Source organism: Osmerus mordax, chromosome 2 (genome assembly GCF_038355195.1).
Source record: "Osmerus mordax isolate fOsmMor3 chromosome 2, fOsmMor3.pri, whole genome shotgun sequence".
In the NCBI taxonomy this organism is placed as follows: domain Eukaryota; kingdom Metazoa; phylum Chordata; class Actinopteri; order Osmeriformes; family Osmeridae; genus Osmerus; species Osmerus mordax.
The window spans coordinates 3755364-3781379 of NC_090051.1; the positions used below are offsets into that span (position 1 = coordinate 3755364).

Here is a 26016-nt window from a genome sequence, read left to right on the forward strand (position 1 = left end):
ACAAGGGTGTAGATATTCCTGGTCATGAAGACTCTTGTTTGTAACAGGACAGAGAGACCAGGAGAAACACAAGTGCAGAACTTTGATTCAGAACACAGGTTCAGATGTACCAAGGGCTAATCCAGAATCATGGTCAGGAACAGGTCAGGGTCAGTCCAGGTACAGCAGGTCTATAGGAGTGTGGTGGTCAGGAACTGGTGAGGGTCAGTCCAGGTACAGCAGGTCTATAGGAGCGTGGTGGTCAGTGACAGGTGAGGGTCAGTCCAGGTACAGCAAGTCTATAGGAGCGTGGTGGTCAGACAGGTGAGGTTCAGTCCAGGTACAGTAGGTCTATAGGGGACAGGGGAGATAGGGCAGGGTTTATACAGGAGAGCAGAACTTCTGGTCGTAGTGTAATAATCTGCTTTATGATGTTCATGCTGCTAATGACTCAACATTCTAGTGTGTTGCCACCAGGGCATTGTGAAGTCACTGTGATCTCAGGTAACAAGGGCAGTGGAGAGGTGGATTCTGGGACCTGAAGTCCTGTAGATATCCAGACCAACAACTCTGCATTTATAAAATATATTTTCTCAGGGATATTGTCTTTCTCCAGTTAGTCGTAGGTCTGTAACTTCACTTGTGTCTGATGTTCTGATGTGACAGTACACCCAGGGCCCTCCTACCTGAAGGGTTAACAGCTCTCATGATGGGGTCTATATCACTGGACTCTGACCTGTTTTATTGTACTGTTCAGTGTACCTGCTACTATAATGAATGATAGCGTCTATATGACCAGACTTTGACCTGTGTTCTTGTACTGAACCTGTAACTATAATGTTCCAGAGACACTCCTGGAAGCAGCACAAACAGCATCAACAGATTTCTTCTTCAGCACGAAGGACAATGCCTCCTTGACTTGACGTTGTGTTTGTGAATTCAGACCAGGAGAAAGCAGAGGTAAGTCCCTCCAGGGATCATGTTCAGGTCAGGTAGGAAGTGAGGATGATTCTAGTTGAACGCTCAGACCTACAATCCTCCTGAATGGAGGACCAGGGTGTGGTCAAGAGACACAGCTGAACCGTTGGAACATTTGGTTGGACACTCACATGAATAACTGTATCTAGTAGAGAGTGAAGGATTTTAATGGGTTTAATGGTAATATTTGTTTGTCAGTAGTTAGTGTTTCATGGTACTGAAGGTGATTTTGAGTACAAATGTACAGTACAGATCCTTGGTGATTCCTGTTAATCATTGTCTACAGTACATATGTCTACTGGACTGGGTGTTGTTACAGAACATGTGATGACAGAGAGCAGTTTCAGAGAAGGCAGTAAAGATGCTTTAGATAAGATTACACTGTTCATTATGTCTCTTGAGTTAAGGTTGTTGAAAGTGATCATGTGTTAAATAATAGAATATAATCCAATGCTGATATTGCAGAGTTAGACTTGGTGATGTGTCCTCAGTATGAACACCTCAACCAGCAGCTCTGACAGTCCCTCCCTTCCTGACTTTCTGACTCTTATTTCATCTACTCATTTGTCTCACACCAGCTCTCCGTCTGTCTCTCTCTCCATCTCTCTGCATAATACACACACTACACACACCTGCCTCTCTCTCTCCCTTTGTCTCTCTGTCCATTACTCTCTCCATCTCTCTGCATAATGAACACACACACACCTGCCTCTCTCTCTCCCTCTGTCTCTCTGTCCATTACTCTCTCCATAATGAACACACACACACCTGCCCCTCTCTGTCTCTGTGTCTCTCACTCCAGTGTTGCTGCATGAGAGTTCTGGTAGGGGTTAATAGTGTGTTATATGTAAAAGTGTCTCTTTGTGCAGGGGTCGGTTTCAAGGGGGTTTATGTTAATGTGTAACAAGTTGAAGTATATAACCTACTTTCTCACACGGTTCTTACTGATATTTATCCAAATCAACATCCAGTACAGGGGGAGATTTGAACCTGCTACCTCTTGAGCTGCAGTCAGGTGCTCTAACCACTGAGCTGCAACCCTCCCTTCTTTCTCTCTAAAGGGGGAAGGAGACTGAGTTGCAGGAGATTGTAAGGCAGGACAGAGATCAAGTGTATTAAACTCTGTGTAAATTCATCCGTAACAGTATGTCAACGGAGAAAACTGGGAAACTCTGTACACAAAGTTGTTCTCAGATTAATGAACACTGCGTACGCGACACATATCACACGTTAGTCTTCATAGACACCACTTACAGTAACTAGTGATAATCACATCATCCTCATATCACACGTTAGTCTTCATAGACACCACTTACAGTAACTAGTGATAATCACATCATCCTCATATCACACTTTAGTCTTCATAGACACCACTTAACTAGTGATTGTGGCACGTGAACGAGCTCAGGGTCACACCCCGTCAACTCTCATATTTGACCTGACATGGCTGTTGAAACGCCCACATTTTGTCAGGTTTCTCAATAAACATTTCAATTAACCCATTGTGAACAATGAATGATTTTTGAGAAATGGCTAAGGAAACAACAAAAAACGGTGAAAGATATTTACTGAATTTACCAGCAATAACTAGCAGTTATTTAAACATTGATGGAGTAAAAAATTAAAAGATTTCCCAAAAATAATTAACTCATTGTGCCCTATCTTAACATTATCTTTTTTTGTGGGCCAAATTCACACATTTTCTTTCTGGCTAAATCGGCTAAAAGGAGGTAATTGGCATAATTTTAGATAACCTATACAATTTACTCCCATTGAAGACCAAGTAAAACTGTCATTTGTTATGGATGCACTTTCTCTTTGCCTTTTGGTCACTCTGTGTTGCCGTATCACATCTTAAAACATGGCGTAGGCCTACGCACGGGGGGAAAGTGGAGCTATGAGTACTGAAGAAGTCTCTTATCTTACCCAAATGCTGTGAAAGTCAATAAAGTCAATTGCCAATCCAGATCTGTTAGATGCAGTTGTCTGATACACTCAAGCTGAGCATCTCATAGGACTGGACCATGAATACAGGAATGAAGGCCAGTTAAATAGTATCACAGGGAGTCAGGTGGCTGAGCGGTGAGGGAGTCGGGCTAGTAATCCGAAGGTAGCCAGTTCGATTCCCGGTCATGCCAACTGACGTTGTGTCCTTGGGCAAGGCACTTCACCCTACTTGCCTCGGGGGAATGTCCCTGTACTTACTGTAAGTCGCTCTGGATAAGAGCGTCTGCTAAATGACTAAATGTAAATGTATCACAATATGGGAGGTTTTACCCTCACAAGGACTAAACAAACGTTAACATCAGGGGGTGACATCAACACAGCCTTGGCAAGCACAGACAGAAGACGCTGCATTCATGGTGCTAGATAACGTTTGTTTAGTCTTTAGATGGTTCATAGAACCGGTAACATTGTGCCCTCGGACCTACACTAGTGTCTCAGACATTTACAAGTCACATCTTACAAAGAACTAACTTATGGCTATGCAGGCATGAGCAAGCTTTAGCAAGCAGCATAATGACGGCGGGCCGTGGAGCGCTGAGAGGTGTCTAGTGTGTCTGTAACTGTGATCATAGGCTAACGTGTGTTAGCAGCACTGTCTAAACAGTCAGTGCTTAAGGACCTCCCACCTGTGCTGATTCACAGGAAGAGGATGTGCTGTGTTGTCAGTTAACAGTGTCCAGGAAGGAGACAGGCTTTGCCCTTTGACAACAACACTGCACATATGTAATCAAGGGTTTAAATGAACATATCAAATGTTTATATATCCCATTTAGAGTACTTTAGTCCTTTATAGACTGGGGAGCTAGTGCTAACAGCTTTTGATTGTGGGTCAAAGAGATGGCTAGCCCATGACAACCTATGATGACATAAACTTTCATTCAATACACTCTCTAGTGTAAACCTGTTCCACTGTGTTCTGGATATTAAAATGAAATTAATGGAATAGAATGACCAGAACAGTCCCAGTACCACCAAGATCCATCAGGGCCTGTCCTTCAAGCTGAGAAGCTACTAGGGGTGGGGGCATTAGACAAAAGCTGCAGCAACATTTTGCCCTTCTTTTGCCTTTCTTTCACGGTGCCTGTGATAGTGTCTACATGCCTGTGTGTTAGTGTGTCTTAATATGTACAGTTAAGCAATGTTTTATGTTCCCTCCCTAGGAAGACTGCTCTTGAGTCTGAGCCACGCCCCTCACCCTTCCCAGCCTGCTCCTGTAGGTCAGCCCCCCTCCCTTGGAGTGGGCGTGGCCACAGGGTGGTCGTTGTAGCAATGAGCTTTGAGAGGCGCAGCAAAGGTGGGGTTCTGGTGGAGTTTGCGTATCAGTACACAGACAGAACTGGCAGCATCATCTCCATCAAACCCGATGAACATTACCTCCTCCTGAAGAAGACCAACGATAACTGGTGGCGTGTCTGCAAGGATGAGAGTTCAGAGTCCTTCTACGTCCCTGCCAAGTGTGTCAGGGAACTTCCCAGCAGGCTCCCACTGGACCATGCTGACCCCCCCAGACCAGAGACCACCAGAGTCCCTGAGACAAGACGACAACACAAGACACCACAGGTGGGTTTCAGTGTGGGGAACAGGGTCGTACTGAATGTAGAACAACATGGGGGGACAGTGAAATACCAGAAACAGTCTTTCACAGATATTTAGAAGCATCATTAGTTTATAAATGTGGTGTGTTACAGCAGTGGACATTGAACTGTTTTAAAGGATGAGACACTGTCCTGAAACCTGCTGTACAGATCCTCCCTGAAACAACACAGGGAGCATGTGTACAAGGACAGTGGGTAACACCTGACACAGTGTCAACATGTGACACAACACAGGGAGCATGTGTACAAGGACAGTGGGTCACACCTGGCACAGTGTCAACATGTGACACAACACAAGGAGCATGTGTACAAGGACAGTGGGTCACACCTGGCACAGTGTCAACATGTGACACAACACAAGGAGCATGTGTACAAGGACAGTGGGTAACACCTGGCACAGTGTCAACATGTGACACAACACAGGGAGCATGTGTACAAGGACAGTGGGTCACACCTGGCACAGTGTCAACATGTGACACAACACAGGGAGCATGTGTACAAGGACAGTGGGTCACACCTGACACAGTGTCAACATGTGACACAACACAGGGAGCATGTGTACAAGGACAGTGGGTAACACCTGACACAGTGTCAACATGTGACACAACACAGGGAGCATGTGTACAAGGACAGTGGGTCACACCTGGCACAGTGTCAACATGTGACACAACACAAGGAGCATGTGTACAAGGACAGTGGGTAACACCTGGCACAGTGTCAACATGTGACACAACACAGGGAGCATGTGTACAAGGACAGTGGGTCACACCTGGCACAGTGTCAACATGTGACACAACACAGGGAGCATGTGTACAAGGACAGTGGGTCACACCTGACACAGTGTCAACATGTGACACAACACAGGGAGCATGTGTACAAGGACAGTGGGTAACAACTGACAGTGTCAACATGTGACACAACACAGGGAGCATGTGTACAAGGACAGTGGGTAACACCTGACACAGTGTCAACATGTGACTGACTGAGGTTTAATCCATGTCACTTAATATGCACTTGTGTTTGCTTTTAAAATGCATTGTTGGTAAATTCTATAATATTGAAAATTGTGTTTGAGTGTTTTGATTTCATGACTAGACTGCATCATCTAATGTAGATAGCCTCTGATGATCAAGATAAATAATTTTCTGAACTTTTGACACCAATCCTCAGTCTGGCAGCAGTATTCCAACTTGATCCTGTGACAACTAGCCCCTGTCTCTCTATTATCATTATTATTAATGTATGAATCATTACTGTGTTTCAGAGGGCTGTCGCTAAAACGAGTCTCTCTGGGGAACATGACATGGACACCAAAGCTAAGAGGTAAGATGAGAATCCATACTTGTTCATGACTGTTCTCCATCTCAGAGCTCAGCAGTGATATTATGACATCATCATTAGTCAGAATAAATGAGAGACTGAAGGTCTGTCTCTGTTGTGTTGAAGCCCAATCCAGCAGAGACCAGCCTCACCTGTACCCAGCTGTGTGTCCATGAAGAGTGACAAGTCTATGAATCTACCTATCAAGTTCAGTGATGGAGGAGGACCTTCTAATGAGGAAGGGTATGTACTGACCTCTGCTGGTTAACCTAAAACAGGGTTAGAGATGCTGACTGTAGATACTAAAGTATCCCTCATCACATCCCTACTAAAACACAGGGTTAGAGCTGCTGACTGTAGATACTAAAGTATCCCTCATCACATCCCTACTAAAACACAGGTTTAGAGATGCTGACTGTAGATACTAAAGTATCCCTCATCACATCCCTACTAAAACACAGGGTTAGAGCTGCTGACTGTAGATACTAAAGTATCCCTCATCACATCCATACTAAAACACAGGGTTAGAGATGCTGACTGTAGATACTAAAGTATCCCTCATCACATCCATACTAAAACACAGGGTTAGAGATGCTGACTGTAGATACTAAAGTATCCCTCATCACATCCCTACTAAAACACAGGGTTAGAGCTGCTGACTGTAGATACTAAAGTATCCCTCATCACATCCCTACTAAAACACAGGGTTAGAGATGCTGACTGCCAGCCTGGCTGACATACAGACCATGTGGTAAAGGTTCACAGTGAGAGATACAGAGTAACAACAGGTCTGGAAACCTGCCTGTCTGACTCATTCATGTTGAACAGCAACATTAAAGCCTGGATCTGACCCTACTGATGAATGACTACAGCAACACATGTTGGACAGTATGATATATCTGTGGTGTACGGTGTTCATTTTAGGACATCCTCAGATCTCTGACTCAAGTGTCAGACTCAAACGAAAAGGCGTCAGGTCTCAGACCAAACGTCTTCAGACTCCGGCGAAATGGCTTCAGTCTCAGAAAAACCTCTGTCAGTCTCAGACAAAACGCCGTCAAACCAAACGCCGTCAGAAAAACGCCTTTCAGTCTCAGACTAAACTTTGTTAGAAAAAAAGTTGTCAGAGCTAGATGAGGGAGCTGTTTTTTATTTTTTATTTTTTTATATATGATTTATTTGTAGAAATTTCAAAACAAGACTCAATGTACAATAGTCTTCACAAATAAGAAGTGAGAGGATGACATATCAGACAGCCAAATGGTGAGAATACACATTACAGCCCCCCACCCCTCACCTCCCCTTCCCAAAACAAATATACAACAAAAGCAAGTTGATACACAAACAGAAAAGAAAATTATAAAAGCAAACAAAACACAACAACTGGCTGTTAAATGCTTGCAGTGGGAGATATCATGTTGATTTCATGTTGAACCGCAACATTTAAGCCTGGATCTGACCCTGCTGATGATTGACTACAGTAACACATGTTGGACAGTATGATATATCTGTGGTGTTTACTTTAGTGATTTATATTTGTAAGACACTTTGTTGTGTTTGTTGACAGGATGAGACAGCAGAGACCAGCCTCATCTGTACCCAGCTGTGTGTCCATGAAGAGTGACAAGTCTATGAATCTACCTATCATGTTCAGTGATAGAGGAGGGCTTTCTAATGAGGAAGGGTGTGTACTGACCTCTACTGGTTAAACTAAAACAGGGTTGAAGCTGCTGACTGTAGATACTGACCTCTGATGGTATTCACTGTTACATAAGATGACAAATAATCTGATGTATAGAGTAATCATTAGATTCAGGATTATCAAATGACATTTCTACTAAACGAAGGTTAGAACTCATTCAAACACATGACTGTGGGAGCTGTTATTTAATATTATTTCATTAACATGTGGTGTTGGTCTTCTCTTTATGTATCTATGGTTTAACCACTAGACCACCATCAGACACATCAACACCTTTGACCTCCTTGTTGTGTTTGATCAGTGAGAGACAGGACCACAACCTACCAGTTCAGTGTGCTGCTTTAATGTTGAACTTTACCTGACATTAACACAGAGACACAACCACAACACAACCACAACAAACTACCCTGAAACTAATGCAGTTATGCAAGCCAGATCATACTACCATTAGGTCATTCCATGTCGTTGCAGACAAATGATTCAAAGCTGCTCTCTCTAATTCAGTAGAGACTAGAGCGAACCAGGATAAGCCTGTGAGTTACTTCTCCACCTTAAAAGACTTGACATTTACTGTAAAAATGTAATTTTGTTATAATAGTTTTACATACACCCCTCCCTGAGTCACCACCTTACCGCGGTGGAGGGGTTTGCGTGTCCTAGTGATCCTGGAAGCTATGTTGTTGGGGGCTTTATGCCCCAGGTAGGGTCACCCAGGGCAAACAGGTTCCAGGCGAAGGATCAGACAAAGCGTGGCTCAAAAACCTACCATGAAGAAAAAGAACAATGGTTCCCAGTTGCCCCTGCCCGGATGCGGGTCACCGGAGTCCACCCTGGAGCCAGGCCCGGGGGTGGGGCTCGATGGCGAGCGCCTGGTGGCCGGGCCTTTTCCCATGGGGTCCGGTCGGGCACAGCCCGAAGATACAACGTGGGACCCCCTTCCAGTGGGCTCACCAGGGGTCATGGGGGTCGGGTGCAGTGTGAGACGGGCGGCGGCCGAAGGCAGGGGCCTTGGCGGTCCGATCCTCGGCTGCAGAAGCTAGCTCTAGGGATGTGGAACGTCACCTCGCTGGCGGGAAAGGAGCCGGAGCTGGTGCGCGAGGTAGAGAAGACCGCCCGGTCCCAACACAAGCTCTTCTCCTGTCTGGCCCCCCAATGGTGGAATCAACTCCCCACCTCCATCAGAGACACTGACTGTCTCTCCACCTTCAAGAAAAGGCTCAAGACGCACTTGTTCCGGGAGTACAACGGTACTTAGGAACGGTTCGCTTGACCCGATGTTAGTTTCCTCAAGGATCACAATGACTCTTGCTTAGAGACTTGTTGCTCTTGTGGTTAGTGGTAACTGATTTAAATTTTTGGTTCTCGCTGTGATATATTGTTTTATTACTGTTGCTTGCTTTTTTCCACAGGTACACTTGCGCTTATAGCTGTTCATGTTGTTTGGTTGTGACTTGTCTAACTACATGCTCTTATGGTTCTTCCCTTTGGCACTTACTTTGGTTGTTCACAATGTGTGCTTCATGTTTTGGCTACTCGCGATGTTTTTTGGCTATCTTGTTGTTATGATCAGTGACCTATGCACTTTGTAAAGCTCTCTCTTGGAAGTCGCTTTGGATAAAAGCGTCTGCTAAATGAATAAATGTAAATGTAAATGTAAGTTCCGGCTAGATATAGTCGGCCTCGCCTTGACGCACAGCATCGGCTCCGGAACCAGTCTCCTTGAGAGGGGCTGGACTCTCTTCCACTCTGGAGTTGCCCTCGGTTAGAGGCGTCGGGCTGGGGTGGGAATACTTGTTTCCCCTCGGTTCGGCGCCTGTTCGTTGGGGTTCACCCCGGTGGACGAGAGGGTAGCCTCCCTCCGCCTTCGGGTGGGGGGACGGGTCCTCACTGTTGTTTGTGCTTACGCACCAAACGGCAGCTCAGAGTACCCACCCTTATTGGAGTCTCTGGGGGGGGTGCTGGAAAGCGCTCCTCTCGGAGATGCCCTCGTCCTCCTGGGGGACTTCAATGCTCATGTGGGCAATGAAAGTGAGACCTGGAGGGGGGTGATTGGGAGGAACGGCCCCCCCGATCTGAACCCGAGCGGTGTTTTGTTGTTGGACTTCTGTGCTAGATACGGTTTGTCCATAACGAACACCATGTTCAAGCATAAGGGTGTCCATATGTGCACTTGGCACCAGGACGCCCGAGGTCTCTCACTAGACTTTGTAGTCGTGTCGTCGGATCTGAGGCAGAATGTCTTGGACACTCGGGTGAGGAGAGGGGCGGAGCTGTCAACTGATCACCACCTGGTGGTGAGTTGGCTACGATGGAGGGGGAAGACCTAAGCCTCCCTGCTTAGGTTGCTGCCCCCGCGACCTGACCCCCGGAAATGCGGAAGATGATGGATGGATGGATAGTTTTACATAGAAATAAGAGAGATCAGTGCAGCTCTAGTGAAAGTTTGACAACAATACCCTCCCTACACACACACAGACACACACACAGACATACATACACACACACACACACACACACCACACACACAGACAGCATGAGAATCAGTATCCAGCCCTGCAGGTACCAGGCCTGGTATGAGCACAGACCGGGCGGGGCTCAGCCCTCTTAGACTGGTTGAGACCAGAAGGTCTTCAACTCCTGGGTGGAGGAGTGCTGCAGTGTCTAAAGCAGGCTGCTAGCAAACATGCAGCCCTGTGAGGTGGACCCTGATGTCATTCTTCAGTGTCTGGTTGAAACACAACACACTTGTTTACCTGGGGGTGACAGTGCTCCTATCTTTGATGAATGTATTAAAGGAATAGTGCCTTGTAGTGGTATAGAAGATGGTTTACTTGGTAGTGATGGTATCACTCTTATACAGTGTGTCTGTGTGTATGCATGAGTGGATACAGTCAAGTTTACCACTCATGCTTATGTATGATATACTCTTTAGTAGATTATCAGCCCTTGTACATGTGGTCCATGTGGTTAAGTAATGTAATCGCTTATCCTTAGAGATCAACAGGAGAAGTCTGAGTCAGACCAGAGTCACCATGAGGACTTGTCCTCCATATTCACAGTGAGTTTTGTGTTAATCTAAAGTACAAACAAGCCGGAATAATTTGTATCATATTGTTCTACTGTGTACATAGTTCCTGGTTCATCTAATATCTTCCCTCTCTGTTTCAGGTGCTTGAGGAGACTGTCATCAGGTTTGTGAAGAAAGAGCTGACGAGGATGAAGAGGATTCTGAGTTCAGATTTCCCAGAAGGCTTAGAGAGTCAGAGGGGGGACCAGGAAGTGGTGGACCCTGAATATCAGAAGCAGGAGAGCAGTGCCAGAGAGGGAGCTCTGAAGATCACACTGAACGTCCTGAGGAACATGAACCAGAAGGAGCTGGCTGACACTCTGGAGAAAAGTAAGAGACTCCATATTTAGTTTTAGTTGACCGATTGATGGTATATGATGAAGGTTTGATATACAAAGAAAGTTATGAGACTCAGAGTAGCCCAATGTTGTGTAGATCTTCCTATGACCTTGTACTATGTGTGAGTATACTAAGCTGTTTCATTATTGTGTACCTGATAAATGATCATAGATTTGAAATATGTTTTGAATTGAATATAGAGGACACATTGTCAGTTCATAATCTGTGAATCATCAAAACTTCGTTTAACAAAAAACACACACTTAACATGTGTTGTTTTTTGTTTAGATGAGTGTGCTGAGATTTGTCGACAGAAACTCAAATCTGAACTAAGGAAGAAGTTTGAAACTGTGTTCGAGGGCATAGCTAAACAAGGAAACCCAACTCTTCTCAATAAGATCTACACAGATCTCTACATTACAGAGGGTGAGAGTGGAGAGATCAATAAAGAACATGAGGTGAGACAGATTGAGACAGCATCCAGGAAATCAGCAAGAACAGAAACAGCCATCACATGCAACAACATCTTTAAACCCTCAGCTGGACGAGACAAACCTATCAGAATTGTTCTGACAAAAGGAGTTGCTGGCATCGGAAAAACTGTCTCTGTGCAGAAGTTCATCACAGATTGGGCTGAGGGACTAACCAATCAGGAAATCCATTTCATTTTTCCTCTGCCGTTTCGAGAGCTGAATTTGTTGGATGGAGAAGAGTTCAGTCTGATGAAACTTGTACATCACTTCTTCTCGGAAACCAGAGGATCAGGAATCTCCAACTACGACAAGTACAACGTTCTGTTTGTCTTTGACTGGCTGGATGAGTGTCGACTGCCCTTAGCCTTCAAAAAGAACAAGAGCTGGTGTGATGTCACAGAGTCCACCTCAGTGGATGTGCTGCTGACCAACCTGATCAGAGGAAAGCTTCTTCCCTCTGCTCTCATCTGGATCACCACTCGACCTGCAGCAGCCAGTCAGATCCCTTCTGAGTGGGTTGACCTGGTGACAGAGGTACGAGGGTTCAATGACCCACAGAAGGATGAGTACATCATGAAGAGATGCAGTGATAAGATCCTGGCCGGGAAAATCATCTCACACATCAAGGCATCAAAGACTCTCTACATCATGTGCCACATTCCAGTCTTCTCTTGGATTACTGTTACAGTCCTTGAACACATGCTAAGAACAGAGAAGAAAGAGAAGATGCCCAAGACCCTGACTGAGATGTACACAACCTTCCTGGTGTTACAGACCAAACAGAAGAAGGTGAAGTATGCTGGGAAAACTGAGACCGATCCACACTGGGATGAAGACAGCATTCAGAGTATTCTGTCACTGGGAAAACTGGCCTTCCACCAGCTGGAGAAAGGCAACCTGATTTTCTATGAGAAAGACCTGACAGAGTGCGGAATTGATGTCCGTGATGCCTCAGTGCACTCAGGAGTGTTCACACAGATCTTCAGACAGGATGGTAAAGTCTTCCAGGAGAAGGTGTTCTGCTTTGTCCATCTGAGCTTTCAGGAGTTTCTGGCTGCTGTGTTTGTGTTTCTCTCATTCATCAACAACGATGAGAATCTGATGTCTGAGACTCCATCAGCTTCCAGTTCCAAAAAAGTGTTGACTTTTTTCAGAGAGAAACCAGAAGTCCGATTCTACAAGAGTGCTGTGGACAAGGCCTTGCAGAGTAAGAATGGACAGCTGGACCTTTTCCTCCGCTTCCTCCTGGGCCTCTCAATGGAGTCCAATCAGACTGAATTACGAGGCCTACTGACTCAGACAAGAAGCAAAACACAGAGCCATGAGAAAACAATCAAGTACATCAAGAAGAAGATCAGAAAGAATCCATCTCCAGAGAGATGCATGAATCTGTTCCACTGTCTGAATGAACTGAATGACCATTCTCTGGTGGAGGAGATCCAACACTACCTGAGCTCAGGAAGTCTCTCCAGTGAGAAGAAGCTCTCATCTACACAGTGGTCAGCTCTGGTCTTTGTGTTGCTGACTTCAGAAGAGAAGATGGATGTGTTTGACCTGAAGATATACTCCAGATCAGAGGAAGGTCTTCTGGGGCTGCTGCCAGTGGTCAAAGACTCCAAAACTGCTCTGTATGTATAAGGCTTTTATTTTTTATATAATATTACAACAGCACATATTGTGATAGTGTTTGATTATCGTATGTTCCTATTATACAAAACGTGACTGATGATGTCTCATGTTCTCCTTATGTTATTAGGCTGAATGACTGTAACCTCTCAGAACGGTGCTGTGAAGCGCTGGCCTCAGCTCTCCCCTCCTCAGATCTGACAGAGCTGGACTTGAGTAACAACAACCTGGGGGATTCAGGCATGAAGCTGCTCTCTGCTGGACTGGGGAATCCACTCTGCAAGCTGGAAACACTGAGGTCTGTATTCATGTTCAACATGACACAACCAGGGGACAGTGTTGTAATCAAGATCACCTAAACCGAGACCAAGGTGTATCAAGACTGAGACAAGAACAAGACTTTGAGGGGTCGAGACCGGGTCAAGACTAAGACCAAGACTGGGCGATACCGAGTCAAGTCCAAGACCAAGGCAGGGCGATACTGGGTCAAGACCAGACCACTCAAAACACACAAGCAGTAGGGTTTGACTCGGTAAAAAGTTAGATTTGATCTGTAACTGTGTATTTGAACTAAAAATTAGCTCTCTTAAAGTAGTGCAGTGTGCTTATGGCAATGCAACCCATTTAATACATTAGTTTTTTTCTTTTCTTAGAGGCGCATTAGTACTTGGTCTCTGCTTTCACATCTGTCTCTCTCGAAGGAGCGCGGTACCGCAGCGTTTAACTTAGCTTTATTAAGCCGGGAGAGGTATGCAGCTGACATGAGTTAACGTTGAGGTAACATAACTTTATATTCATCATTAGCTACATAGCTTTAGGTGGCCTGGCTCGTTATCACAAACAAAACGTGCCAAGCAACTGAAACTAACCCCCTGAAACATACAGAATGTTACATAGCTAATACTTGCTGAATCTCTTTGTGTAATGGGGGAAGAGAAGAGTTCTGAAGAGTTTTGGTACAGAGGCAGATTGCAAACGTTAGGTAGCTAAATTTGCTAGCATCACGTACGCTTAGCTTACCCTTTTTTAATGTTTTCTTTCTAAATGCCGGTAAAAGTTTCATCTAGGCCTAGTCCCAGCCTCATCAGTGAGCGTCTCTTTGCATAATTACACAAGGTGTGTTTTCTTTTGGACATTATTGTAAACTCTTTGTGGTTCAGGTCTGCATACTTGTTCAACATAAGAAACCACAGTTATAATCACACCACACACTGAATCACACACCACACACTGGTCATAAGTTTGTGGTCTATTAAAGGTACAAGGGGTCCGGCCAATGAATAGTCAGGGCAGTCAAGGGTCGTAATCCACAAGGAGTCATTCAGGTACAGGGCAGCAGGCAGGTTCGGAGTCAGGGCAGGCAGGATGTAAGGACCAGGGGAACTAAGAGGCAGAAAACGCTAAAGGAGGTAGAGAAAAATATGCTGGTACTGTAGGCTTGACAAACAAGAAGAACTGAACCTAAACAGAAAACACAGGATAAATGAGGGTAGGAAGGAAGATGGGAGACACCTGGAGGGGTTGGAGACAAACATGGGATGGGTGAAACAGATCAGGGTGGGACAGGAATCTCTTTAAGACATACTACTTCATTATGTTATTGTAGATTGACATGGCATTGTGTTTTGTATCTGTCTGCTAGTGTACTGTTGTCCCTGTGCTTGACACCACTATCCCTGCATCAAGGGTTGTGTGTCAGAAATAGCCAGAAAAGTATGCTGCTTGGTATACTGACAGACCTGCTATTGGATGTAATATGTAATACTTTCTTGGTGTATTGTACTACTATGACGATTTTGTGAGGAACAGAAGGGTAAAATTTAAGAGGCCACTGCAAATGTTACCCTTCTGTTCCTCCCTCAAAATGGTCCTTCTCCACTGTTTTAAAAAGGAAAGAAAAAGGTACACTGCATGTACAATTTCTGACACTATAGATTGGTACGATTCCATTTGAGATAAAAGTAAAGTCAGTCAACCTGAACAGACAGTCCTCTGACTAATCAAACCTTCTTGGTGTTTGAGAGTAAAATGACAGACTGATATTCTTTATTTCTACCTCCAGAGGGTAGTAGTGTTTATAATTCTTCTTATAATCATAATAGAAATACCTCAGGATGACCACATGATGTCTCAGTATACGACAAGAGATAGAATATTCCACAGGTACAATCCAGCCCAGTGACATCAGCTTCTCAGACAGGTTAATATTTCACATTGGTTACTGACTACCGTGTCATTGTGTTCAAATCAATGTTATTTGTAAAGCCCTTTCTACAAGCAATGTCACAGAGGGCCCATAGAACTGCACCTAAACCAACCTAAACCCTCAAGGAAGACAAGGAAAAACTTAGGACAACATATAGTTAAAACATTTAAGAAAGCCTGGGAGGAGCAATTCAGTGAGAGTTCCACTTCTCCAGAGGTGGTCGGTGACAAAGAGAGGTGCAGACCATAAGCAAAGCATAATCATGCATCAAGAGTAGAGATGGAAATAAAATGTGCAAATGGATGTTGAACACAGATAATCAGAGTTCCAACTCAGTGCTCTTGATGTAACCCTAATAAACACCTAGACAGTGCCAGCCTCCCTGATTGAAACATGAAGTCTGTTCCAGAGGAGAGAAGCTCTATATGAGAACACCTTGTCCCCCCTGTTGGTTTCAGCTTGCAACAGTAACTCACCACAACACCCATAGGAAATGATCAGACTGATTTTCTTTATTTCTACCTCTAGAAGATAGTAGTGTTAGTAATCCATATCATGATTACCTTCTACAGGCTGTCAGGCTGTCACATCACAGAGGAAGGCTGTGCTTCACTGAGCTCAACTCTGAAGTCAACCTCCTTCCTGAGACAACTGGAGCTAAGTAACAATGATCTGAAGGATGCCGGCATGAAGCTGCTCTCTGCTGGACTGGGGAATCCACTCTGTAAAGCTGGAGACACTGAGGTCTGTATTTATGTTCTACATGAGACATTAGTAAAGTTATAATCCGTAATGTATTTGTATGGTTGATTTAGATAACAGAGTTTCACTCATGGCTTCATCAAAGAGAGAACTGGAGGGACTATCATCTGCAGCAGCTTTATAGACTCTGTAATCTAAATCAGTAGCACACATAATATCACTTTCCCATTGTGGACGTGTGTGTCTTTGTGGTTGTTGTAATGTTAATTCTTTTTTACATTTTACGAATGTTGGGGTCAACGCTGCTCTTTAGGAAGTTGAACACACTTTTATTGGTCATTTGCACAGATCACAAAAGGTAACATTGGCCATTGAATTCCTTGAGGTTGGTCTTGCTACATGTAACATAACATTAAAGCAAAAGGAGAACAGAATGCAGACAAGAATGTTACAACTTTAAACTAGAATATATATATATATATATATATATATATATATATATATATATATATATATATATATTTAGCAAAAATATAAAATGTTGAAATACAGAAAGACATAGGCATGATGGTGTTAAATGATTAACCGTTATCCATGATCAGCATCTGAATATAGCAGCTCCTCTTCTCTCAGGATGGAGTGCAGAGCCAACAGGCAGTTATGTTGCTCTTTTGGAGCAGAATATGGTTATCTAATGACCTAACAGAATTAATTAAATAAATACTGATAAGCATTCTCTGTTATTTTAAAATATATATATTTATCGGGTAGCTAAGTTTTTTTGCATACATTAGGTTAATTTCACTTCCATTTAATTTCCCTTAGATTTTTCAGAAGAACTTGCTGTTATTTTACTATGATACTAGAGAGGGTGATTGCTCGCGTCGGTTGCACAGGGGTCCGTTTTTTAATGACATTTTTATAACTGATATTTCTGTATATTTTATATAAAAATGCATACTTATTATTTATAAAGATTACATAGATTTAAAAGCATATTTTTTTGATGCTCATTTACAACTCAAAAAACGGGTGAAGTGTAGAATGAAATAGATGTCTTCTCATTTCCCCTGCAAGAGGCAGCCTCATAGCTGAATCAAAACGAATACATTTGGCAGACCGGTGTAAAAAATTGACCTAATCTCTATGACTTAAACGTCCTTTTAAGTTTTTCCCTTCTCGTGATATTTTCAGGCATTTAGCCTACTCATATTGCATTCATTCATGAATAAAGAACCCCTTTGAAGATTATTCTACGACGTTACCGGCAGTAGAAGATGGAATCGTGATTCAAACAGTACCATCTGCTAACTGAAAATATTCCCCAAAAAACGTAAATAAGCTTGACATTTATTTAGTGGAAAATCTCTCATTCATAAAAAGCTCACTGGTAGCGATCATTGTCAGTAACAACGTAAAATGCGATATAGCCCTGTGTGGAGAAGCTGCCCCGGTAAATTCTACTACTACAGTACAGTACTAGACTACTGCTGTGTTCGTCTTGGTAGCGATTGCGTTGGTTGAATTGGATTCAACGTTCCGTTGTACGGTTTAAGCTGAAATTAATTATTTTCATGAACAGATTGACAAAGTTTAGGCTGTGGCAATGAAGTTCAGGTTAGTAGTTAGATAGACTTTGGATTTAAGTAAGGTGAGTGCCGAACATGTTCTGTCGCCGTTTGACTTCCTAAACAGCTGTGTAGATGTTTTTGTAGTGTGTCTCGCGTAGACTACAGCGTTGCAGTGAGCAACACTGGTTTGAAACCACAGAAATCATCACCAACAAATCGTTTACTTTTAATGTAATGTCATAATAAGCGACTGAGGTGGGATATTCTTCAATTGGAATCCAACTCAGTGGAACAAGTTCACCAGGTAGGCTAATATTTCACCGCTTTATATGTAACGTTAAAATTACATTTTAGTTGACTGAGGCAGGGTAGGGGGAACGGGAGGTAGTTACAAATATCTAGGAAGAGGCAGCAGGAGGGCTTTGTCGTCCCAGCAGTTCAGATGATGTGGAGGCAGGGTAGGGAGGATCTCTGAAGTTAGTGTACTGTAATGGCAATTTTCTAGTTTTCCAATACGTCTACATCGTTGCCATCATACACAGGTAGTTTAGGAGTGATCTTACGCAGACGCAATGTATCAGATTTTCCAGCCGTTTAGTTGTTTATTAAGCATAAGACTTCATTGGCGTAATGCAGGAAAGGTTGTATGCTGACTGCACGATCTTTCAAACAGACGACATTGTTGTAAGATTGTAGCATTCAGTCGAACAACCCCATTATATTAGCTGTTTCCCAATACGGCTTATATAGCATCAATAACGCGTGATTGATGCTGCCCATACGCACTCTCCCTGCTCGTTGAACTGCAGGGTTTCCAATCTGTCAGACCAGCGCAGGTGATGACAATGTCCCTTGATTGGTGATAGCGGCCAGATTTTGTGTAATACAAAAACATGTGACTTGTGATAATAAGTGACCATTTCAAATCATGCAAACTGTCATGATGTATTGTATTTAAAGGGGGAATTTGGGGGGAAATATTATCTGGCACACAAATGTGCAATTCCCTTCCCTATAGCCTACTCTAATTAATCTTGGCTGGTTTAGATGCACTAAGATTTCTTCCTTTGGAATATGATAACTGTTTAAAATAGTGGAAATTGTTCTTTATCCTCGATATTTTCTATTATCATCCCAACATTCCCAATACAAAAACCGTGTTGTACAAATATATAGATTAATTGTCTGTCACATGGCTCTTCTTTCATTGGCTCCCTTGCATAGATCCTGCACGCTTGTGTGTGTGTCTTGAAGTGGCCCTGCTTAGGCTAACTCAATGAAATGCTCAGATAAGATAAGGATCTTCCTGTTTACCTAAGCCTGGACCTTGCCTATAGTTCACCTGGGGGGTTGGCCTCTCTAAACAAATGGAATGCTGAACACAGTATCATTCTTATACAGGATAAAGAGTTACATCTTCAACTTTTCTGATATTGGATTACATGGGTCACTCTGTCTAATGAGGGGAGGTGCAGCTATGACATAACCTGCCAAATGAACCCCTCTGTGCTGACTCACTCTGGAGGCCCAGATGGATTCTGTCACAATATTGATCCTCTTTCTACAGGCTGTCAGGCTGTCTGGTCACAGAGGAAGGCTGTGCTTCTCTGGCCTCAGCTCTGAGGTCCAACCCCTTCCACCTGAGGGAACTGGACCTGAGCTACAATCATCCAGGAGAAAAAGGATTGAAGCTGCTCTCTGCTGGACTGGAGGATCCACATTGCAGACTGGAGAAACTCAAGTAAGGAGATGTTTGGTTTTTATATACCTCTTTATGTAATGTTGCTTAACACTGAACATATATCAAACTATGTTAATAGGCCTTGCATTTCATGATGATACAATTAAACACTGCATGTTTACTTTACAATCTACAACATGGTTCAACTATGATTGTAGCCACAATCATAATTGTATTTCCAGGGGTCTTTTCCAGAAAGCGGGTTTAATGAAAACACCGTTTTTAAACCCTGAGATGCTGAGCCTGAAGCAACTGTCAGACATGGGGGGGGGGGGTTCAAAATAATTCCTTTGTTAATAATTCGTTACACATAACTTTATTATATTAAATAAGAATAAAAAATGATTCACACCTTCACAAAATCCACACGCCCAACCCAAAATCCACACATTTAACACCCTATACAAAATTCACACCCCATTCAAGTCCTATCTTCCAGAAACCAAAGACTAGAAATTAGTTCCCTTGTCCTGAGACCTGCTTTCTTACCTGCCTGTTTCTACATCTGTTTTTCCACCTCACCTGTTGCTTCAGCTGGCTCTCTCACAGCAGCATGTTGGATTCTGTCCTCCTCTCCTACTCTTTCTTCAATGCCTAACGAATCTCTCTCTTTCTCTCCCTGACCCTGTCTTTCTGCTTGAGCAGCACTGGTTGAAGCCTGAAAATATTGTAAACAATTTCTGCATATATGCAGGTAGCAACGCTAGTGCTAAATAACTATTTAGCTGGTCGGCTCCATGACGACGGGTAAGTAGGGCTTGTGAGACTGCTCACCAAAAGAACGAAGGGGAACCCACTTGTCGAGCAGGTTAAGACATGTTCGTAGGAACCTAGTGAAAAGTAGCCTCAACTTTCCTCGACTTTTAGCTACGGTACTAATGCTGAAGGCTCGCTGATATCGCTGTCTGTCTCACTAGAACATGATCTATGCGTCGTTGCTAACGTGTGCTGATGTTGTGTGTGTGTGTGTGAGAGACGCGTGAGTGACAGAGACAGAGCAGGGAAAGGAAATGCAGCTGAACGAATACGCTGCCTGTTTTAAATAGCATAAACAAATTATAATAACGAAACACAAAATGTGGCGGCCGGTGTTGATTCTGTGGCGCAACACTGCTGCATTGAAATGTACTGAATGACCAATTGCCTCTCTTTTGCTGTTGCAGTTGTTTTTTGCTTTCTGAAATTGTCTTCATACTCGCCGGCACAAGAATTTCTAATTCTAGTAAATTAGAATTGAACTAACTCAGATCAGCTGTTCAGGAAGCGATAACTCTGAGCTTCCCATCTCAGGGTTCATCAAGTCAGAGTTCAGGGTTAGGCTCAGAGTTTGTAAAACCTGCTTTCTGGAATACACCTCTGATGATAAGAGAGAAACAACATGTTTACTTAGAAAGTCAGTAGCTAAGTCACTTGTCAACAGGTGAAGTGTATTTTCATCATTCCTCTGCTTATCTCTACAGTGTGGATCATGGTGGAGAGTGCAGGATCAAACCTGGCCCTAGGAGATTGAGTGAGTATTGACTGCTACTTGGTTCTAATACACAAGGTCATACAAGGGACAATACCATTAGCAGGGCTAACAGTGAAGCAAGGTTATTTAGGGAGTCAGGTGGATGAGCGGTTAGGGAAGCGGGCTAGTAATGCCCGCATTTGAGTAACACCAAATGACGTGGTGTCCTTGGGCAAGGCACTTCACCCTACTTGCCTCGGGGAGAATGTCCCTGTACTTACTGTAAGTCGCTCTGGATAAGAGCGTCTGCTAAATGACTAAATGTAAAATGTATTTAACATTATTATAAATAAAATATAGCCTGCCTTTGTTCCCCCTGTGGCTAGAATTTTCGATCGGTGTAAACCAAGCCCTGGGTGTTCTTCTCCTCCTTTCAGACCGTGCAAGTGTTTTTATCCTCGAGAGACATCATGGCTTGCAAACAAACGAAGCATTACATTTGCTCAGTTTGGATGTACAACGAAAACAAAAATCTTTTTACAGTTCCTTCATCCGAGCCTCTGAAGACCCAGTATCTTAATTTTATTTTCTCTGGAAATGCGCCTACACAACTTCTATTGTAGGCGCATTTGTTTTGTATGTTTGCGCCAAACACTTCAGCCACGACTGTTTCCTCAACTTGACCTAATACAAAACTGGCCTTGCTGAAATTAAATTCTGGATCAGTAGAAATCAGAATCAGAAAGGGATTTATTCGCCATGAAAGTTTGCACAGACAAGGAATTTGCTTTGGCAGGAAGGTGCATACAATAAACATATACCTAAAATTTAAATATGTGGACTAACTATACTAAGGGTACATAAACTAGCAGTACTAAGTGGGATAAATATAAGTTGCCGTAAATTACAATATAAAAATACAAAAATGCAAATATTACAAAAAATACAAATGTACAAGATACCATGTTGTGGTGCAGTGCAAAAGCAGAGTGTTTTAAGCAATAAGTCATTTGAGTCAGTGTGGTCCCTTGGCCTTGTTGAAGAGGCCAACAGCGGAAGGGAAGAAACTGTTTTTGTGGCGTGAGGTATTGGTCCTGATAGACCGCAGCCTTCTGCCGGAGGGGAGTGACTGAAACAGGGAGTGTCCAGGGTGGGAGGAGTCGGCCACAATCTTCCTCGCTCGCCTCAGGGTCCTCGAGGTGTGCAGGTCCTCGAGTGTAGGCAGATTGCAGCCAATCACCTTCTCAGCAGTACGGATGATACGCTGCAGTCTGCTCTTGTCCTTGGCAGTGGCAGCAGCGTACCAGACGGTGATGGAGGAGGTGAGGATGGACTCAATGATGGCTGAGTAGAAGTGCACCATCATTGTCTTTGGCAGCTTGAACTTCTTCAGCTGCCGAAGGAAGTACATCCTCTGTTGTGCTTTCTTGATGAGGGAGCTGATGTTCAGTTCCCACTTGAGGTCCTGGGAGAGGATAGTGCCCAGGAAGCGGAAGGACTCCACAGTGTTGACTGGGGAGTCACACAGGGTGATGGGGGTGAGTGGGGCTGTGTTCCTCCTGAAGTCCACAACCATCTCCACTGTCTTAAGAGCATTGAGCTCTAAGTTGTTCTGGCTGCACCAGGTCACCAGGTTGGCCGCTTCCCACCTATAATCAGACTCGTCTCCACCAGAGATGAGCCCAATAAGGGTGGTGTCGTCCGCAAACTTCAGGAGTTTAACGGACGGATGACTGGAGGTGCAACTGTTGGTGTACAGGGAGAAGAGCAGAGGAGAAAGGACGCAGCCCTGAGGTGATCCGGTGCTGATGGACCGGGAGTCAGAGACTTGTGTTCCCAGCTTAACGCACTGCTTCCTGTCAGACAGGAAGTCTGTGATCCACCTGCAGGTGGAATCAGGCACGTTCAGCTGGGAGAGCTTGTCCTGAAGCAGGGCGGGGATGATGGTGTTGAAGGCAGAGCTGAAGTCCACAAACAGGATCCTGGCATAGGATGCTGGGGAGTCCAGGTGCTGTAGGGTGAAGTGGAGGGCCATGTTAACTGCATCGTCCACAGATCTGTTGGCTCTGTAGGCAAACTGCAGGGGGTCCAGTAGAGGGTCAGTGATGGATTTAAGGTGTGCCAGCACCAGGCGCTCGAAAGACTTCATTACCACAGAGGTCAGGGCGACGGGTCTGTAGTCATTATGTCCTGTTGGCCTTGGCTTTTTGGGCACAGGGATGATGGTGGAGGACTTGAGACAGGCTGGCACATGGCATGTCTCAAGGGAGGTGTTAAAGTACTAACTCTCCTTCGTCCAGCTACTAACCTCGGACAAGTAAGTTAACTAACACTATATCATTTTGTAGCTTTACTGTATATTGTTACCTAGCTTGCTACCCTTAGAATGAGGCTGTAACATTAGCTCTGCAGCTAACAGCTGAGTTACTGTCGCTAATGGAAAGGTAGATAGCATCAAGTATGTGTGTGAGTACACACACTGTAACTTGAGTGTTGTACACTTCTTTGTTATTTGGATAACCGTTCTGCTGTTGGTGTTATGGCGCGCGCGATATCTGCCTTTCCCCTCATTGAAATGACTGAGTGTGTACCTCTGCAAACCAGGGTTATCAGATGAGAATGGGCAAATTCGAGGCATCTTACAGCAACGGGGCTACAGCCATTGCAATACATCCATTGTAAACATTAGCGCATGGTGCTGCCCCTCCGCTCCTCATTAGCATTTAAAGCTACAGACACCAAAACAGCGCGTTCTGAGGAAAGCTCCTTGTGGGACTGCTAGTCGTGGCTGTAATTCTGCACCAAGGCTGAATTTCGGGAAAGAGACTTCTGATACAGTATTAGGGGACCACTAAGGCCTATATAAAAGCATCCAAAAACCGCATGTAATGTCTCCTTTAAGGCTTGTCCGCTTGTCCGGGACAAGTGGATTTTTTTGTAGGGCAAATGGAAGAGAAATTTACTTGCCCCACTGGACAAGTTAAAACTCAAACAAAATAAAATGCCATGTTACTTCACGTTATGTTCCACTCATTATGTCTATTTTACCGATTTTATTTGACCAAATTCTGCATTAGCAACACAAACACAAAAGAAGTGGCTTCGTCCCAATATCTCTACAGACCATGCATCTAATATCATGCTCAACACTTGAACGGGGGCTTATTACTTGAATGAGGAATTATTTACTGTGTCGTCTCAGTTACACTATCAGGGCTTTGAAATACTGTGACTTGCTCAAGTTAGCAAATGGCTAGTAGAACGTAACATTTCATAATAATTCCAGTAAATCAAGCAGCGCTGTAAGACCCAGTGAAATGTTATACAGATAACAAACTAACATTAGCTAGCATCGCTACGACATTGGCTAACTCTACTTCGGTAGGCTATCCTCAGTATTTGCAAGCTAGCTAAATTTATACTGTATCTAAAATAAGATAAATAGCCCCGAGACGAGCTTTCACGGGTGTTCGCGCGTCTATGTTGCTTCACTCCTTGTGCCTGTGCCTCGTCCATTACTGTTTACAACGTTAGCAGGACTACCCAGCTAACAGTTACGTTGCCCTTACGTTGCCGCAACGTCACTCGATGACCAAACATACGTTGCCGCAACGTCTTTGGCGACGTAATCTTTTGACGTTGCCAGTCCGTAACCGCGACGTCGTGGCAACGTTATTTTCCGACGTTGCCAGTCTGTAACCGCGACCTCCTAGCAACGTCATTTTCCGACGTTGCCAGTCCGTAACCGCGACCTCCTAGCAACGTATTTTCGTGACGTTGCCAGTCCGTAACTGCAACGTTAACTAAGTAACCTATATTTCTCAATTCTACTGCTTATATTGGGGCGGTTCATATGCAGACCTCATTTGCCCAAAATGCTACTTGTTCTTGTATAATAGGCTACATGGTAGCCAACTTTAGGAGGACTATGTTTGTGTGATGTGTAGCCTGACTCCAGCTAATCATAAACAAGGCAGCATTTCCATGTAACATTGTCATTTTATTTCAAACAAAGTGCCAAACAGTGAATTAAAATCTTCTGCCAGTCCCCGCTACAGGTCCTGTCTGTTGGCCCTGACAATGAAGCACAAAATAAGTTAGTGTTCTATCAACATAATTGCACGTGTAAAAAGCTATACAAGTCATAAAAAAATCACATCTAAAATAATATACATCATCAAAAGAATATGTGATTCTAGATTTTTGTCACATAGCCATGTGCAAGGTTGGATATGGAAGCTGCAATCATGATTCATTCACCTGGCTTGTTTTGAATGGGCTGCCGGGGTGTGTTTGAGTGTCTCCTCTATGAGGAGCTCCACAGCTTTCTCTCCCAGTCCCGTCTTCCACTTCATCACAGCGTCTGGAATTAGAAGTCATGAACTTATTGTCAGCACCAATGTGAACGTTGAACGCTGCGTGTAAGCCATAGTTCATGGCATCTCCAAACACTTACCACTCTCTTTCGCAACTCCAGCACCTTAAGGCGCTCCTCAAGGTCTTGGAGTTCAGCCTGTGTTTGGGCCACCTGTAGGTCCATCACTGGCACCTCTTCAGTGTGTCTGCCCTGTAGTCGCCTGAATAGGAGAGCCTCTCGCTGGTTCTCCTCCAATGTCTCCATCTTCCGGAGCATAATCTGTAATGTGTCTGTCATTAAAGACAAGTAAAACAAGTTTACAAGAGTTAGCATGATTGGCATACACTGTGGTTCATCTAGATTAGCTGATGTTAATAACAAATGTTACCTTGAATGGTTGTATACAAAGCATATATTTTTTTGAGTGTCTTATATTTGCACTTGCCTGGCTGCCAGCTGTTTTCCTGGGCCCCCAATGGGTTCACCTCCACCAGACCAGAGTTGACATCTAGGGTATGGAATCTGGTGATGCAAAAGTTTTAAGTCATGCTTTTGCTTTAAAACAGCCCTTAGGGTTGCCATGGCTCATACAATTATTGTCACTGTTTTAAACGGTCATTCATTAATTTACCATCATTTCCCAGGGACACAGTGCTAGGCTGTGTGACTGTGGTAGGATAATCTGTACAGAAATGAAAGTGGAATGTAGTTTATGTACATAGTATTAGCATATTGATATTAAAGGAGTAGCATTGCACATATGTGATTGTTCGAAAGCAGGGCCCCACATCGTAGCGTCGCACATGTGTGATTCTGAACATTCCAACCGACTATTTTCCGATAGACAAAAACTATATGACAAACGCTATAGTATGGCTTCAAAATTTACAATTAGTAGGCTAA

The 26016-nt window shown here is 43.9% G+C and overlaps 1 protein-coding gene and 1 long non-coding RNA gene across 2 annotated transcripts in view; one reads left to right on the top strand and one right to left on the bottom strand.

Moving 5' to 3' along the window:
• The window catches only part of LOC136959394 (protein NLRC3-like), a 68832-nt gene that overhangs the window by 37488 nt on the left and 5328 nt on the right, over positions 1–26016 (top strand). The window contains 10 exon segments of the mRNA XM_067253721.1: positions 6006–6122; positions 7447–7563; positions 10576–10639; positions 10750–10978; positions 11276–13088; positions 13217–13384; positions 15865–16018; positions 16020–16036; positions 19133–19306; positions 20767–20813. Of these exon segments, the coding sequence (XP_067109822.1) occupies positions 6006–6122; positions 7447–7563; positions 10576–10639; positions 10750–10978; positions 11276–13088; positions 13217–13384; positions 15865–16018; positions 16020–16036; positions 19133–19306; positions 20767–20813 (2900 nt within the window).
• Positions 24717–25526, bottom strand: LOC136959423 (uncharacterized). The gene is made up of 4 exons (XR_010878737.1): positions 25502–25526; positions 25213–25403; positions 25017–25119; positions 24717–24830 (listed from the first exon to the last, which is right to left on the bottom strand). It is a non-coding gene; the product is annotated as an uncharacterized lncRNA (long non-coding RNA).